This window comes from Myotis yumanensis, unplaced genomic scaffold, assembly GCF_028538775.1.
Source record: "Myotis yumanensis isolate MYYU_CA2020_CCGP unplaced genomic scaffold, mMyoYum1.0.hap1 SCAF_10, whole genome shotgun sequence".
Taxonomy (NCBI): Eukaryota; Metazoa; Chordata; class Mammalia; order Chiroptera; family Vespertilionidae; genus Myotis; species Myotis yumanensis.
In genome coordinates this window covers 21,602,772-21,620,436 of record NW_027223761.1, presented here as the reverse complement: position 1 = coordinate 21,620,436, position 17,665 = coordinate 21,602,772, and the positions used below count along the sequence as shown (strand labels likewise).

General features: G+C 34.8%; 1 protein-coding gene and 1 long non-coding RNA gene across 4 annotated transcripts in view; one reads left to right on the top strand and one right to left on the bottom strand.

The window, feature by feature from the left end:
- ELP4 (elongator acetyltransferase complex subunit 4) overlaps window positions 1–17,665 on the top strand; it is a 171,859-nt gene that overhangs the window by 62,666 nt on the left and 91,528 nt on the right. For all 3 annotated transcript variants that reach the window (XM_070428114.1, XM_070428115.1, XM_070428116.1), the window contains exons 8-9: window positions 6,807–6,915; window positions 9,777–9,883. In XM_070428114.1, the coding sequence (XP_070284215.1) occupies window positions 6,807–6,915; window positions 9,777–9,883 (216 nt within the window). The remainder of the gene's footprint in view (window positions 1–6,806; window positions 6,916–9,776; window positions 9,884–17,665) is intronic.
- LOC139018993 (uncharacterized) overlaps window positions 11,298–17,665 on the bottom strand; it is an 81,176-nt gene continuing 74,808 nt past the window's right edge. The window contains exon 4 of the long non-coding RNA XR_011472965.1: window positions 11,298–15,737. This is a non-coding gene — a long non-coding RNA (uncharacterized lncRNA). The remainder of the gene's footprint in view (window positions 15,738–17,665) is intronic.

The following is a 17,665-nucleotide window of genomic DNA, read 5'->3' as shown; positions in this document are numbered from 1 at the left end:
CACTGGATCCTTATATTTCTGACAAGTTAATTTGGCGAAAAATAAAATACCATGAGTTTGAAAACGTGCAAACACAGAGCAGCCAACTGAATTAAGGAACACCTTACATAATTTATTGGTTATATCTTAAATAATTAAAGAAAAGCTTGTCATTAGTTAAAAATTCAAGCAGGTGAGAGCCTTGCCAGCAGAGGGAGTAGTCCTGTCTTCCGTCAGGTTCCCATCATTTTCCCACCTGCCTCAGCTTTTTCCCAGCCAGTTTCCCATCTGGACCTGGCTCTGTCAGCCTGTTCCTGATGACAGGCTATAATTTTATACTCAATATGGGATTATTCTAAGCTGATTTTAAACTTTACTATCTTTAACCTACCACTGCATCACGAACATCAGCTGGATGCTCTGTTTGATATTTGGATATCCGCGATTGTTTTTCTGGGCAGGGTATGTGTGAGCTTTTGGACATCTGTGAATAGCATTTTAAAGATTTCAAGAGTAAAGTAGTAAGCAACAAATTTCTGATTTAGGAAGTTACACCATAAAACATTTTGAAGCCAAAAATACAGACAAATTTCTGTATGAATAATTTCTATAATATGAAGCTAGAATATGTATAGTTTATGAAAATGCCTAAAATTAATTTAAAATATCATACTTTATTCTGTTTAGCCTATTCATTGCAGTATTTTGTTCACTCCATTTTATAAGAGTTCAGAATGTAAGATTGTACAAATGTTTTATAGAATTAAACTTACAAAGAAAACTGATATAAATAAATGTTCTGCAAAGCATATAGTGTTTGAGGCCAGTGTAAATGTAAATAATGTTTCTGAAAGTGTTCTTTTAAAAATGCTTGTTTTAAAGAGCCAACATTTTCATACCAAATTTACAATACCAAGTATTTGATCAGATAAGAGACACAAAACAACGTGGCTCCATTGCTTAATCCTAAAAAAATTTGGCCACTTACTCAGCAATTTCTTTTGCCCTTGAGGTTGAGCATATTTACCATTAGTTCCTTTGTAGATATCTTTTAAGCATTAGAAAATGGAATCAAAATGTGTTTGTTTTGTGATTTCCCTACATGACTGTCAGCTTACCAAAGTTTCTCTATATTTTAAAACTAACTGTGTATGACTTTGAATAAAGTTCAGTGTTAAATGTGGAAAGATTAATTTAATACCTTCCTTAAGGTATTAATATTATTAATATTATAAATATGTACTACTATAATTTTATTTGATACAAGTATATTCTTTCTTAAACTCAAAATATTTGAACAGCATTATTTCCCCACAATCCAATTTTTTAAATAAAATAAAAATCTAATTTACAGAAATAAGTGATAACTCTGAGCAAGAAAGGGGAAGATTTATAAAAAATTACAAACAGTAAAAGTAATTTTGTTATGTCATAGTCTCTATTTCTATAGGATAAAGAACTTAGTATGGGAAAACCTCTAGATTTAAAAATCTCTAGATTTAAAAATCTCTAGATTTATCCTTTTATTCAAGATTATTTTTTAATTACATGACAAAGCGTACGCTTTAGTCTGATTGTGTTCCTATGCATATTATTTTTCAGAAAATGTTATAATTTGAGTTGTTGAGCACACACACTCACATCATATCATGTAATAGCGTCAAACATTAAGCATCTTAAATATTTCTTTAATTTTTCAACGTTTAACTTACTCATGCTTTTGTGTATGTATCCCAAATTGGATGTGTGTGCCATACTCAGTGGGGACTTCGCTCTTCATACTTTGTGTTTGCTGTCTTTCCTATTTGAGTAATCCAAGAACTTACCTCTTACTTAAGGCATTGCATAAATGCTTTATGTTATTTGGTTTATTCCTTTCAAGCTTCTTGATAATTAAGTGATTGGTTAATTAATTTTTAATTCTCTTGTTAATTTTTTCCCAGGAAGTATATTTGTTTTGTTATGTACTAAATCTTTTATATTATTGAGATAATTAGGTCAAAGAAAGTTTAAAGTATGGGGTATTCTGATTGTTACTTGGCTGCTCTAAATAGATATCTAAACTCTTTCTATTAAAAAATAGAGGGAGTTTATATGGCAGTAGTTGAATTTTTATCTCTTCACAAAGTTCATGGTGTGGGCTTAATGAGTTTTTAATTGAAAGGGAGCATTAAATTAATCTTCCTTTATTTAAAATCCATTTAGTGAATTGGGTGTGTCCTAGTAAAAGTGGTTACCATTCTATAAAAGCAAACAGGAGGCATACTATGAAACCAAAACAGGAACAATCAAAACAAAATCTCAAGTTTTTGTGAAATTGGACTTGAAAGTAGACAGCTGGACAATCTGATTTGCCTTTTTTTTTGTAATAGCATTGACATAATTTAAACTTAAATAATTAAGAAATTACAGTGCAACAGAACATTTTAAGAGCCTTTTATGTAACATAATACAATGCTATTTGAGTCTGCCAGCAAACTCTTAAAACTCCTGGACACTGGCTCTCTTCTCTCCTGGCTTCCCTCCTAGTCATGTCTTGGCTACTATCCAGAGCTGACAACTTTCACCTAGGAGCGAAGGGAGATTTGTCTAATATAAGAAGGATTTTTGAGCCATCCTAGACTTTCACATCCAGATGGGCAGAGAGGAGGGATGGCAGTGTCATTGTACATGCCTGAGTGATGTCATTATGCCATGCATTCAGTATAATCATTAATTTACTCATACTGGTGAGTCCCAAATGTCCTTATTCAAATGTTCTTTATTGGGAATTGTAAAGTAACAAGTTCAACATTTTTAAAAGTTACATTCAAATGTATGCCTAAGTAATTGATGAACATACCTTTGCTTCTCCATTTTCAACTACATATACTATAGGCCAAAGAGGTGTGTGTTGCTAAAAACCTAAAAACTCTTAGAATCTGTTAGGATGAGAATGTGGAAGTTCTAGTGTCGAGGCCTCTGCTCAGATCCTTATGCTAAAGCTTTCTGAGCATTGCAGGTTATATTATGACAATTTATTGTCCACAGTGTATTCATCTTAAAATGTATTGTAATTAGTATTTTAAGGACTTTTTTGCAATCATTAATTTTAGATTCTTTCAAACAAATTCACCCACCTTTTATCTAAAAAAGCATTTAGTATTAATATTTTAATTTGAAAGACCTTTTGACAACAGTGGTTTTAAGGTATGATTACATCAGTAGACCATACTCTTTATGAATGTTGGAGGTACAGAAGTAATCTGTAACACAATCTTAACTTTTTAAAACATATATACATTTACATACCCAAATATATTTCATACTTTTACAGATAATTGGAAGGTTATATACCTTTAATTACAATAAAGTTGGGCTCTTTGATGTTATGTAATTTCCAGTGTTTTTGATTCTATAGACATTTTTCAGATATCTTTACAACTTTCACAATCTGGTTTGCCACATCACATAAACTACTGTGCAGAAAGGAGTAAGGTCATTATTAAATATAAATTATTTTCTGTTAATAGTATGATTAAAAGCTTGTTCTTGTGCAAATACTTCATGAAAGCTTTAAAAATAGAATTTAGTTTATAAGTTAATAACTATGATATAAACTTAGGGGACTTTATATATATATATAACAAATGAAGTATATATTATGAAATTTTGAGATTTGAAATCTAGGCTATACACATCGTTTACATTTGGAATTCTTTAGTTTTCCTCTGCAAAGTGGAAATTAATGTTTTATGTCCCACAAACTACCTTAAAAAGACCTATAAAGTTGATAAATATTACAGAGTTTTAAATAGATTACTAATAAATTTTAAGGTTAAATTAAGGAAGAAAACCCTCTTTGAAATAAACAAATGTCAGGTTGACCATGTAAATACACAGGATACTACTAGAATGGAAGATGAATCCCACCCTTAAGCCCCATAGTTTCTATTATTCATATAATTGAGAAAGCCCTAGATTTTATATCAATGAAATCCTAAATATTTGAGTTCTAACAAAAACTGGCTTTTATCATTTTAGATTCAGATATTTAGATACAAAGGCTTAGTCTTCTATTTATAAATAAAAGGAAATCTGACCTTTTTGATTAAGAAATTTTGTCAGTAGCCTTTTTAAGTGCTTGTTCATCAGAGGGTCCATGAGAGGAGCACTCGTCCCAGTGGAGTTTATCCTAAAAATGAAATGATAAGAGCCTGCTGGTTGTTATCTAAGATTCTTCTTAATGGGAGAGCCACATGGTTATTCTTCATCTCTCACTCATTCTCACCCTCCACAACCAACCCAGCCACACCCCACCCCCACCCCAACATTGTTCAGTACTCGGTACAATGAATCATTTTCAAGTTGACTCATTGTGAACGGTCTCCCAGCTGTTGGAATGTCTGGCAGACATTTCTGTTTGGGTGAAGAATAACTGGCTGAAACCCAACCTGGATGGGTTTGATTTAATGGTCTTTGGCTAAAGAAATATTGAGAGGAGCATGTTCTGAAGGCCCTGTTATCTGGAGTAAGACCATCCCTTGTGACACAGAATTGAAAATAAGGAATCAATCTGATTATTTTCTCACCATTGAGTGAAAAATTGCCTTAGGAAAAACAGGCATTTCCAAATTTTGTTTTTTTCTATACTTGGTGCTCATGTAATTGAAAGTATTAAAGGCAATGAAGAATAACTATTTTCACTTCTTCCTTTTAAGGACACTAATTCTTAGGCTGAAATATCCTTTATATAGCACACATTTCTACCTATGGGGGAGTTTCAAGTACAACCCTAGGTGTGAGTTGAACAGTCATCCTATATAATAAAAAGGTAATATGCAAATAGACCGAACAGCAGAACAACTGAACAACCAATCAAAGCATAATATGCTAATGGTATGCTAATGCGGCTCAACTGCTTGCTATGACATGCACTGACCACCAGGGGGCAGATGCTCCAAGTGGTAGGTTAGCTTGCTGCTGGGGTCCAGCCAATCAGGACTGAGCGAGATGGGCCAGACATGTCCTGGAGCCCTCCTGCGGTCCCTCCCTGGCCTGATCGTGCACCAGTGGGGTCCCTCAGCCTGGCCTGTGCCCTCTTGCAATCTGGGACCCCTCAGGGGATGTCAGAGAGTCGGTTTCAGCCAGATCCTGCAGGCCACTCCCCTTGGGAGAGCACCAGACGCAGGACACATGCCTGGTGAGCACTGCTGGGGCAGCGCGAGCCTCCCAATCAGGGACTGATTGGGTGCGAGCCCGCGGCAGGCACAGTGGGGCCGGAATGAGCGGGAGCGGCAGGTAGGAGCTGCAGGTGGCGTTGGACTGCGGGTTTCAGCCCAATTCCTGTAGGCCACCCAAAGGGACCCCACCTATGCAAGAATTCATGCACTGGACCTCTAGTTTTAACATAATGTTTAGTGACAGGGGCCACTATGTACTTTATGCTGAGTTTGGTAACATTGACCAGCCCTCTTTTATTTTTCTTTCTTATACCATCTTCATAAGAGGACTTAAGAAGCAGAGGAATACCAATAAGCTCTGTAGTCAATCACATTTTCAGAAAGTGAACATCTTTGACTATATTTGGACTTTTCTCTAATACGGGACATGGCCTCTGACTAATAAATGTTCTTGACTGTTTTACATTTCTCATCCTTTTTATAAAGGTTAGTTTTAAACTGGTGGGCATTACCAGTGTGTAAAGTGGAAGTTTCCAAATGATAAAATTTTACAAACAATACTTTTTTTAAACTTATAGAGCTCTTCATAACAATTTTTTTTTCTAGGATGTTAAAGCTTATACAACAGTTTTCTGACCTACCAGCCTGTCAAATTAAAAGAAATGAGGGCTTTCCATCAAATAAAATTATTCAAGAAAATCTATAAAATATTTAATGATTATATTGTAAAGCCATGAAATTCTGGCTATTTTAGAACTTTTGCTACCTAAAATATAACTTTTTAAGGATGTATTGTTTTTGTTTTTTTTTAAATATATTTTATTGATTTTTTATAGAGAGGAAGGGAGAGAGATAGAGAGTTAGAAACATCGATGAGAAACATCGATCAGCCGCCTCCTGCACACCCCCCACTGGAGATGTGCCCGCAACCAAGGTACATGCCCTTGACCGGAATCGAACCTGGGACCCTTCAGTCCGCAGGCCGACGCTCTATCCACTGAGCCAAACCGGCTAGGGCAAGGATGTATTGTTTAATAATACTTTTGTTTCATATCAAAGTGTGTTGGAAAGGGAAGGGTAGGCTACTAGTCTAGTGCTAGTTGCCTACCATCTTTTCTTTGCCTTTATCACTATACCAGGGCCAAATAGCAGCATCTGGAAAGAGAAAACAGAAAACTCCAGAGCCAGCCATGCTGCAGCCTTTTAGCTGGATCCTTCCCTGTTTCTAATATGAGAGATGACCTCAGCTGGTTCCGGACTGGGATCTGGTCCCATCTGACAGATGACAGTAGGGCCTTATACATTTACTATGCTGTCTACTGCTCTTGAATCCTGATGTCCGTCACATTTTCCAATGGTCAATGCCTAATGTAATTTGAAAAATAATAGTATATGAGCATAAATATATCCTTGCCTCTTAAAATAAGAGAAAAATAATTAATTTATATTTTCTACCAAAACTAAAGTATGTCCCCCCTCAGTGCTTTGATTTAAAATAGAATATTTACATCTATTCATGGAATTTTCAGTTAAGGACATACTTTCATCCAGTTTTTGTTGTTAGTCTGTCTCCGCTACAATTTGTCATTGAGATGGCTTAATGGCACTGTATACAGGTTATTTTTTTTTAACATAACATGAGATTTTTGCTTGCTTGTTTTTCAGAATAAAGCAATTATTGCTCGTATTACAAACTTGTCAGATACAGTCATTCATCTGGAGTCGTTTATTGGTTCTAACAGAGAAACCAACCCATTATATAAGGATTATCATGGTAAGCACCTTCATGATGAGAATAGCATGTCCTGGTTCCTCCCAAGGTACCTGGAAGCATCTTGTCCAGTCATAATACCTACTCTTCAGTGGCATGAATTCTATTTTGTAATATATCTCTTAAATGTTTTCTACTCCTGGCCAGTCTTCCTTGGCACCTTGTCACCGAAGGATATTAAGACTACAGACAATGGTAACTGTTTGAAAGGAGTCACACCCAGTGCTAAGGCGTGGCGCAGCCAGATGTGCGTTGTTGTCCGATGGCTTGAACTTGCTGTGAAGTCAGTCATACTTATTAGCCATGTTTGAAATAAGTATATTAATTGTAATAATAGCAGCTTTGTATAAGGGTTCACTTTACAGAGCTTAGCTATGTAATAAATAAATAATAAAATTTGCACTGCACAAGTCCTAGTCAGTCACATTATCAGAAAGTAGGCATCTGTGAGTATATTTGGACTGTTCTCTATCTACTCGTTTTGTTGTTAGTTTGAGTTATGAACAAATTTTAAAATATCACCATCCTAGTATATGCACAGGTCAATTAATTAGACTTTTTAACTTACATGTTTTTAAGCTTTTAATAATATTTTAGTCATTTGGTTGATTTAGGTATTTTTGTTAAAGGTTCTTACATAGAACTTTTGCAATAGGAAAGGTTTAGTAATTATGCATATCTTAGCTCTAAACTGAATATGGAGTGTAATGAATAATAGATTTTTACCTATATACTTATTCTGAATAAATGTTAATTATTGCTGTTACTGTTGTGGAACTGCTATACTTTCATGGAAACCTCTAGTCTGATGCCTGAATAGCTTATTTGAAGTTTGCTGCAAGATTGTGCAAGGTTGTGATTGCAGGACTATGGCAAGCCCAGTCTACAAATAAAAGGTTACATGATGATTGCCACTGCTTTGAAGAGTCAGCATACAACCTTTAAAAAATAAAATAACACGATTGGGTGTGTGTTTTTTTTTAAGCCTATAAAATATAAGCTGTGAACAAAAACTACATAAAATAATTTGCCTCATGATCATTAATTGCTTAAGTATGTGTCTGATATATGCCCAGACCCTATGTAGAATTCATGTAATATAGTATTGTCATTATGATAGGAAGAGAGCTATTAAGATTCAACTCTTTTTTTATTGAGCTATAATTGATATGTAACATTTTATTAGCTTTAGATATATAACATGATTTTATATATGTATATATTGAGAAATAAGTACCACAATAAGTTCAGTTAACATTCATCACCACACATAGTTCCATTTTTTTTTCTTGTGATGAGAACTTTTAAGATCTACTCTCTTAGCAACTTTCAAATAAACAATACACTATTGTCAACCATAGTCACCATGTGGTACATCATATCCCCAGGTATTACTTATTGTATAATTAGACATACTATTTTTTTAATTTATTATATTTCTATTTTCTTTTAAAACAACCCAAGTTGAAGAATAAACAGTAAAATTATATTTTATATTCTAAAAAAACAATTCGATTAAAACATTTCAGGGGTTGAAAGACTATGACTTTTTGTGCTGAAATTTCTGAATTGATAAATGATTCCTCACAAATTAATGGGTAATTCTGATGACCAGTAAAGTTTCTATTAATAAGAAGGGCCTCAGGAATCATTCCTTCATTCTGTAAGGCTTCCTGATTTAATAGTTAACTAAACAAGCAAATGCAAGTTTAAAATGAAAAATGTGCAAATCAAAGCATGGTGTGCTTATTTCTAATATATTTTACTAAATAGTTCTGCATAAGATATTTTTAATTTGTACCTAAACTTTATTTTTAATAATACCTTTTAAATTCACAAAAAATAAATTGGATATTTTAGTGAATTATATTTGAAAGGGACGTTTCTAAAGTTAAACACCTAGAGATTTACCGTTTTAAGCTAAAACTAATACATACCTTACTAAACATTCAAACACACACAAAATTCTATACTAGAGAAGCAGTTCTATAAATAAGATTTATCTACTTAATTCAAATCTGGACTTGCCTTCTTGCCCCATGTTTAGGGATCAGTGTCTTTGGGATAGTAATTTCTAAATATGGCCTGAGTCAGGCAGAGATACGCACTGAAGAATCTTCCACATCTTCATCTGTGGCAAACGACCCCTAGGTTAGTCAGGAACTGTATTAAGCTGCACAAAAGCCACCCAGTGCCCTTGTCAGAAAAAATTAGTGAGTGTTTCTACTGACAAGAGGCCAAAGCTCACGGTTTACCTAGCTCTGGTACAAAGCTTATAGCAGCTCCAGGAAGGTCTAGCATGCCCCAGAAATGAGTGTCTTGGGATGGCTAAGGGGTTAATGTTTGATCCTAGAATGTGCTCTAAAATGTCGTTTTCTTCAATGGTTTGTAGCAGTCATTAATAAGGTACAAAATGGAATGCATTTCATGAGTGTTTCCCTGGTTATGGGTAACCCATAAGCCTTGTTTTGCTGGCTGCTTACTGGTGCATTTAATAAAATAAAGATCACCCAGTGGTGCCGTGGGCAGCATGCAAGGTGATAGCCATATTTGCTTACTGTAAATACAAGAGAAAATCACACACAAACCGGCTGTAGTTTTGACAAGTGGTAAGATCCCTCTTTGCATCTGTACTTCTGTATCAAAGTGCAATTAGTTTTCCTTGCACAAGGATTTCTGTTTATCTTATTCTGCTTGATTACTTGAGTATAATCACACCATTTGCTTCATTGCTCCTGGTAGTAAGCTCCAGTTTTAAAAGGGAAGGATGCTTGTGTGTAAATTTACAGGATTCTGCTGTACCACTCTCATTTATGCATCCAATGACTTCATTTTAATTTTTCTCCTTTTTTCCTTTCCACAAGGTTTGATTCACATACGTCAGATTCCTCGGCTTAATAACTTGATGTGTGATGTGTCAGATGTCAAAGACTTAGCTTTTAAATTGAAAAGAAAGCTATTCATCATTGAGGTAAGAGAATTTTTATATTTCAGCTTACAGTTTTGAGGTAAATCATATATATATATATATATATATATATATATATATATATTCAATGAAATTCTTAGATGGTTCCCGTTAAATTTTTTTCTATGCTAATATTTTAAAATTCTTTTGGTGCAATAAAATAGTTTTTTAGACTATCTTATTTTTTTATTTTATTTTAATGGCATATTATTAGAGTATAGCAAAAATGATTTTGTTTTAAATATACATTTAAAGTAAGCTCCAAATTTACATGAATATGACATGCATATTTTCAAGGCTTTCAAAGGCATATTTAATTAAATGTTAATGAGCTGTGCTTATTTGTATGTGGAATGTGAGTGCTACCCACAGTTGTACCTGGTTAAGAAAAGAGGATCCTATCTACCTTCTAAAAGCTGATTTTTTATTAGTAGTAGAGTCGCCTTTCTGCTTTCTGTGCTGAATAAAACAAAGTACTCACTCTAATTTACACCGCTATCTTTAAGTAAATTTTCCACAAAACTGAAACTTTTTGTGGGTCCTCTCTGCAAGTAATAGTGACAGAAAGTGGTAGTACAAAAGATTTATTTCAACTTAATCTTGCTAAAGAGCAAATGAACATAGCACTATTAAGCAATTAGGGTTGATGTATTTATTAACGAAATAAATGCTCAGAGAGAGATGGCTTTTGGGTGATGTGATAGTTATCAGTATAGTTGGTGCCATTTTTTTTTTAACAAAGACATAAAACAGCCAAGCAGCCTTGACAAACCATTTTGTTTAATCTCTTTTCAAATGAAAAGCTCTTAAGCAGGCCACTTGTCTTAACTGCTTGAAACCATAAAAAGAGAGAATTGCCACCAATAAATTAGCATATTTTTAACTTCATCACCAAATGATGGTCAATGTGGCTTGGCACTGCTTTGGTGTTTGGGACTTCACCCTGAAGTGACCACTTTGGCCCTTTTTTGACCCTCTGCCCTCTTTAGCTGGCCACTTGATAAGGTAACTTAATGGTTCTCTCTCTTTTTCTCTTTCCCCTCACATTTGCAAGTAGCACTAACCTATAAATCATTGTAAGGGCCCTATCCAGTGACAAATTAATGTGCCCTCCTCCTAATTAATGGTCATCAATGTCCTTAATTATCTAATCCTATTGAGAGCAGTTAATAGTTAATCAGGCAGCCCGTTCTTCAAGCAGGTCATCTCTGCAGGAGCGTTAGAAGTTTCTCATCTGGGGATACTCCTTTAAAAGCCACATAAAGCCAAAAGAACTGGAGTGCAGAAATGCTGATTCTTGAGCTAATTTGCTTTAGTTCTCAAAAAAAAAAAAAAAAAAAACAAACCAAAAAAAAAACATTGAAAGGGAATCCAACACTGTAATTGTTCAAGCATTGTTTTAATTTTTCTGATAGAATATTGAGAAATTTACCATAATATATATACTAGTAGTTATAAATATAAATGTGAAGTTGTTGTTGATGTCACAAAGAGAGCATGCCGTACCATTTTCTTTTAAGATGAATTTATATTTTCAATAAAAGACGTGTGTGTTTTTCCCATATGACACCTTTCTCTTCAGATGAGTATTCTGACAACCAGGTCTAAGGTATCATGTCTATCACCATAAAAATTAAGGAAGAAGATTCCTTGATGATAAAAAAAATTACACAGAGAAAAAGTAGCACAGTAGTCAAGTCATGTTCATTCGCTCGCTCGCTCTCTCTCTCTCTCTCTCTCAAACACACACACACACACACACACACAGACACACACATACTGTATTATTTTGGCGGTGAGAGGGTAGACATAAAGTACTTACATAATGTCAAGTGAGACCTCTCCTCTAAATAACTTTAGGTTCTAATAGTGACTACCTTTTACCATTGAAGCTGATGAAAGGTCATTTATTAACCACATGGGTTTCTTTCTGTTCCATTTCCTTTCTTCTCTTCTTACTAGTCTAAAACTAAAAGAACCATTATAATTGGTGACCCTGTAGTTTAGAAGCAATATTTGAAAACAAAACTATGTTGGGGTGTTTTTTTATTAATATTTAATACAGTAAATCACATCCTTTATTTTTTTTTTGCTTATAACCTAATTAATAAGTGTTTGTGTGTGTGTGTGTAAGTATATATATAATTGTACATATAAATTTATGTACATAAACTTATTCTACATGTTACTTAGGCCATGAAATTCACTTTGGTGATTAGAAAAATATGAAGAATTAAACAAACCTAATAAAAGTACAAATAGGTATAGTTATAGTTGTATACAATCATGTGATTGGTGTAAAATTAAATGCTTAAATATAACATTGTACATTATAAAATGCACACCCAATTAGATAGCAATTCCTTGGTGATATATTCTAGACACTGTTGAAACAAGAGGACTTTTTTTATTGGAGGGGAAAAATACCTACCAAGTGGCAATGTTTTAATATGTACAACAAATAAAAGTTTTTTTAAGAAATTGCCCTGGTATTTTTAAAAAATAAAATGTACACTCCACTAGTCTATAAAATCTGAGGTAATAATATACCAGGCATTGAATCTGCATCTTACTCTTAGAAGGGAAAGGTAGTTTATCAAGTAAAGCAGAAATAACGTTTTTTATTCCATACAGGTAGATTTGTTACATGTTGGAATTTACTGATAATCACAAGGTCTAAAAAGTCAGCATGGCCAGAAGTAAGAGTGCAAAGAAACAGGCAGACACTCTCATCTGTATTTTTAGGGTACTTTTTCTTTGATTTATTACATCATTGCCCTTTTATGTATTAAAAAACAGAATATTTTTTTACTAATGCCATCAATGGACTTAACAAGTAGAGCAACTTTAACTAGTAGTCTGCAGTTTCTTTGAGTGATTTGGAGATAGCAACAGAATATGTTTTCCTTCTTGGAATGTGTATTGGTATTGTCCAGATTCAGGTGAAAGCAATTATGTGATCATAGTAAATTTTTACTAATACCTAACATTCATCAACTATGAATTCCTATAAATTAACCCCTCTAAAAAAATTGTAGCAGAATCCTATCTAGTAAAGACACTGAAATCCTGGCATACATTCTGGATAAGCAAAAGAGAAAGTTTAAAGTTGGCTCAATAAAAGAAGTTAAAAGAAGTAGTTTCCAATTCTCCAAAAATTGATAATTCTTCTAAACTGTACATGGTATGCCAAAATTAAGATCAGAGTTATATAGTTAGTAAGTATAAAATATTTGCTGAAATACATGTTATATAAATTATGGAGTTTAAAAATATTTCAAATAATACAGCTTTAGGTATTACATAAACTCCAACTGGCCAAGTGAGCTATAAACACTGCCTCCTCATTCTCTGTAAAGTTCTGTAAGATGCATAACCTGGGCACACAGCCTCCAAGCTGAAATAACAACTTACACTTGTATTTTTCAACTTGTGTAATTTTTGTTTCTCTACTTTTGGGGTTATCATTAACCAGTTTTTTCTTTATATTAGTGATTATAATATAATTACAGTAAACAAGTAAAATTTCATAAAATTTGAAATGCAGCAGCATTAATTTGATCACATGATAGGAGCAGCATTTTACTTGGATTTAGTAGTGTTTTACTATTTTGATGTTGTATTGTTCAGGTTGATCATATCTTAATATATTCTAGTAATTGATTTTCTAATATAAATGATAATAATGTATTATTACATTGGTTACAACCTTTATCAACACTTGGGTAGTGCGACAGTTTTCCAGATCTAAGATTTCAGTGTTTTTAAGTTCAAGTCAGAAAGTATGGTTACTAAGGTAAGCTGATATATACAAAAGATGTACACTGTTCTCTGCAAATTTTCAATATAAGGATAAATAATACTTATGTAAGCTTAAATTGGCCCAAAAATATTAATTATCATAAACATTGTATCTATGTGGGTCTTGTATACTAAATAAATATTGATAATTCAGTAAATCACAAATATTGGTTGATATTTCAATTCCCAGATATACTACAGTTAACAAGAGAAAATCAGTAGAACATAGATATCTCTATGAAATCATTTGTCAAAAATAGATCCAAATGAATATTCTTTAACAATGGAAATGCCATTTTCTAGGTGTTTACATTTAACCTATTCATTATATTACCATTCCCATATTTGTATTTAATTCCCAAGTGACATAGACATACAGTAATGTCACATAGGTTTCACAGAATCTCCAGAAGTTGGTTTAATACTATGCTCGATATATTTCACACGTCGTAGCTAGCCTATCAAAATTGCATACCACCTTAAGGGGAACCCAGTTTTGAGACTCGTCTAATCCTATTTCTTCCCACTTTGGAATCTTAATTAGAAGAGATAAGGGAGAAAAAAAACATTATTTAACTAAATTATTGTCTTGAATCCGTAGCAAAAGGTATAATCCGCAATTGGGCCAATTAGTGAACCCCATAGTTAGCTATGCTGCAGCGAACAATTTGATTAGATCTGACACCATCCTAGTTCCCACTGTTGTTTTGCCAGGTATGATGGTCAGACTTCAAAGAGCTTGAGGCATCAGCAGGGCAAGGTTTGGAGGCCAGCTTAGGTCCGGTTGTTAATCTCTCTGCTAAAACCACAGCGGCTCTCACACAAAACAAGCTTACACGACACAATCATGCGGTATTAAAGTTAGGGTTGAGTCATGCCAATTTGTCTTTGATTTTTTGATGATTGACCAAAGATGGCTACATGACTAGACACATGCTAAAAGTATCCTGATTAGGTAAGTTCCCAAAATATATGAAGTTTTTTTTCTTTCACTTCCTATATAAATGTTGTGAAAGCTTATTCCCTTTGTTCAAACTTACAAAGTAATGGTACTGTATCAGGGGAAATGAGTATTTCTTACCAGCACCCTGAATCCTGAACTTTCCACTTAACACTTCATAAAAATGCATCCTTACATTATTAATTCCAAAAGGAGAATTTAAAGGGAAATTGTTTCTAAGTGGTAAGCGTTTTAAAAATCTATTAAGCTCCTTGAAAGAAATAGAAGAAAAAAAAAACACATTTTTCCCAGAGTCATTTATGTTCACTGACTATTTTTGAAATTTCTTTATAATTTTTCCACTTAAATGTTGAGTAAAGTGCCTTTCCAGTATGTGATTGCATAAGTGTTCTTTTCTCTGCATTCTGATTTGCTGGAACATTGCAGTAATGGTGACATGTTTCCATTCTGAGGAGAGCCCAAGGCAGCATTAGTGTTATTCCGAGTGATTGAAGCTGCCATCTTGCTGACTTTCCCTTGGGCAGCATAGGGCCTGTTTGCTTTTGTGTTCATTTCACATGCTTCCTGTGAATTTGGCTGGCAGAGCATCAACGCTTCATTTAGCAAGAAAAAGTAAATTCATGTTTGGCTATTATATCTCTCCAAGTGTCTGTATGGTCACCAACATCTAAGATATTAAACTTATAATTAGTTACATCAAATGAATACTGTTTTATTCTAGACATTTAAGGAAAGCATATATTTGAATAGCAAGGTGGTTGCAAAAGCCACAAGTCAAATATTTAGAACCTTTCAAATGAGTCTCTTCTCTCTCTCACAAAGATCCTCTGGTAGCTATAGTACACTAACCTCACCTTTGAGACCAGATGATAATAGATTCATCACCAACTAAGAATGCAAAGAGAAAAAGATCTCTCCTTTTAAAATGCTGCAGATGCAAACATTTCTATATGCTGTGTGGTGTGGCTCCTGGAAAATTACATTACAGTAGTCCAAGAATTTTCTTTAAGCCTTTGTAGAACTACTGTAGTAGTAGAATTCACCAAGCTTCCGTGATACTCCTTGAATCATTTCCTCCCACAGTGAGTTATTTTTCTGTCGAAGGAAAATAGAAAAAGAGAAAATAAATAATGATAGCAAATCTTGGCTGTCTCATTTCATCAGCTAGAAGGTAAGAATGTGTATTTTACTAATATATTCTCCAGGATGCCTAGAAGGGTAACAAATACAATATAGAGCTTAATAAGTATAGTATCCATATTTGTGATATGTGATACCACATATGTGGTTGATATAGGTAGTTTTGCAGGCATTTTGTGCCAAAATACCCTCAGTTCTTCCTCCATATCTTTGCATAGCTGATGTCCAGAATATTCATCCCTCCCATCCCTTCATGACTTTTCCTTCTCATTGGATTGTAGGTTACATATCTCAATCTCTTTCTTAGAGATGTGTTCCCCGACTAACCCATCTGAAGTATTCACTCAGTTACCTGCTATCATGTACTTACTGTATTTTAATTCTCAGTATAGCACTTATGTATTATATAGTCGTTTACCAGTTAATTTGTTTATTTTTCCCAACTTCACTCAACCTCACCTGTTGTAACCTTCACAAAAGTAGTCTGTCTTATTCGCAGCTAAGTCCTAATAAGCACATATAGTAGGTGTTCCATAAATATTTGTTTTTAAAGTAACTCATGTCTACCCTCAGGGTATTTAAAAACATACCTTGGGTATCTCATCTGATTGTGCTGGGTGCTTTCACATATATGACCATATTTCACTCTTATTGAGCCTCACAGAAACCCTTGCAATAGGCATTACTAAACACATTTTTAAAATTCATCTTCATTGTTTAAAGTATAGATGTCCCCCTTCCCCTCCCTATTAACCCTTTCCAGCCCACTGCAGTCCCCTCCCCAGGCCTTCCCTGCACTACTCTCTGTCCATAGGCAATACATATACGCATATAAGTTAATTAGTTTATTTCTCCCCCCCCTTCCCTTTGAAATTACTGCGCACACTTTATGTAAGGAAATAGAAGAAATTATATAACCTTCCCAAAGTCATAGAGCTGTATTTAGAGCCAGTATGAAATCCAAATCTCTGACTCTATGAGCAGAATTACCCTGGAAAATTAACATGTTCAGGAGCTCTGTTAATTAGTATTTAGAAATAAACATTTTTTGAGTGTTTGACAGGGGTCTGGGACAAGTGCAAGTGCTTTATAGCCATTACTTCATAGATTTCATAACCACCATATATCATTATTATCTACATTTTATGAATCAGGAAACTTAAGGTTCAGAGAGACCAAGCAATTTAACTAATCCAAAGTCACAAAGTTAATCGCTGACAGACATGACACTTAAATTCAAGTCTGTCTTATTCCAAAGCCTGTGCTCTTTAACCACTAGCTACTCACTCACCATACCCCAAGATGTACTACCATCTCAGTACAAAAGCCAGAAGGCCTCTGCCCTGATGCATTCAAACAAACAAACAAAAAACTAAAAAAAAAATGAATTCTAGCAAGCATTTCTATTCCATTTTAGTAAAATCCTTACTAATAAAAGCCTAAGTAGTCACACCATGATGCCCTCACACTGTCACAAGATGGCTGCAATGCACAGCAGGTGCGCGCAGGTGGGCGGGGCTGAGCTTGATGCTGCATAAGCAGCACAGACCCTGCCTGGGAATCCTGCCCCCGTGAGGCAAGGCCTGCCTGGGGGTCCCACCTCCTCTCGGCTCTGCGCGGAGAGGCCTGCCTGGGGGTCCCCAGCTCCGAGGGGCGAGGCCTGCCTGGGGGTTCCCCGGCTCTACTCAGCAAGGTCTGCCTGGGGGTCCTGGGGGTCCCGCATCTCAGCTCCGTGTGGCACAGAGGTGAGACCCCCGGCTCCAGCCTACCTCTTGGGGCAATCCATCGAGGAGCCCCCGATGGGTGGGCGGGGCCTACCTCTTTGGGGCGATCTATCACAGGGCTCCCGCACTGTGACAGGGCACAGGCCAGGCTGGGGGATT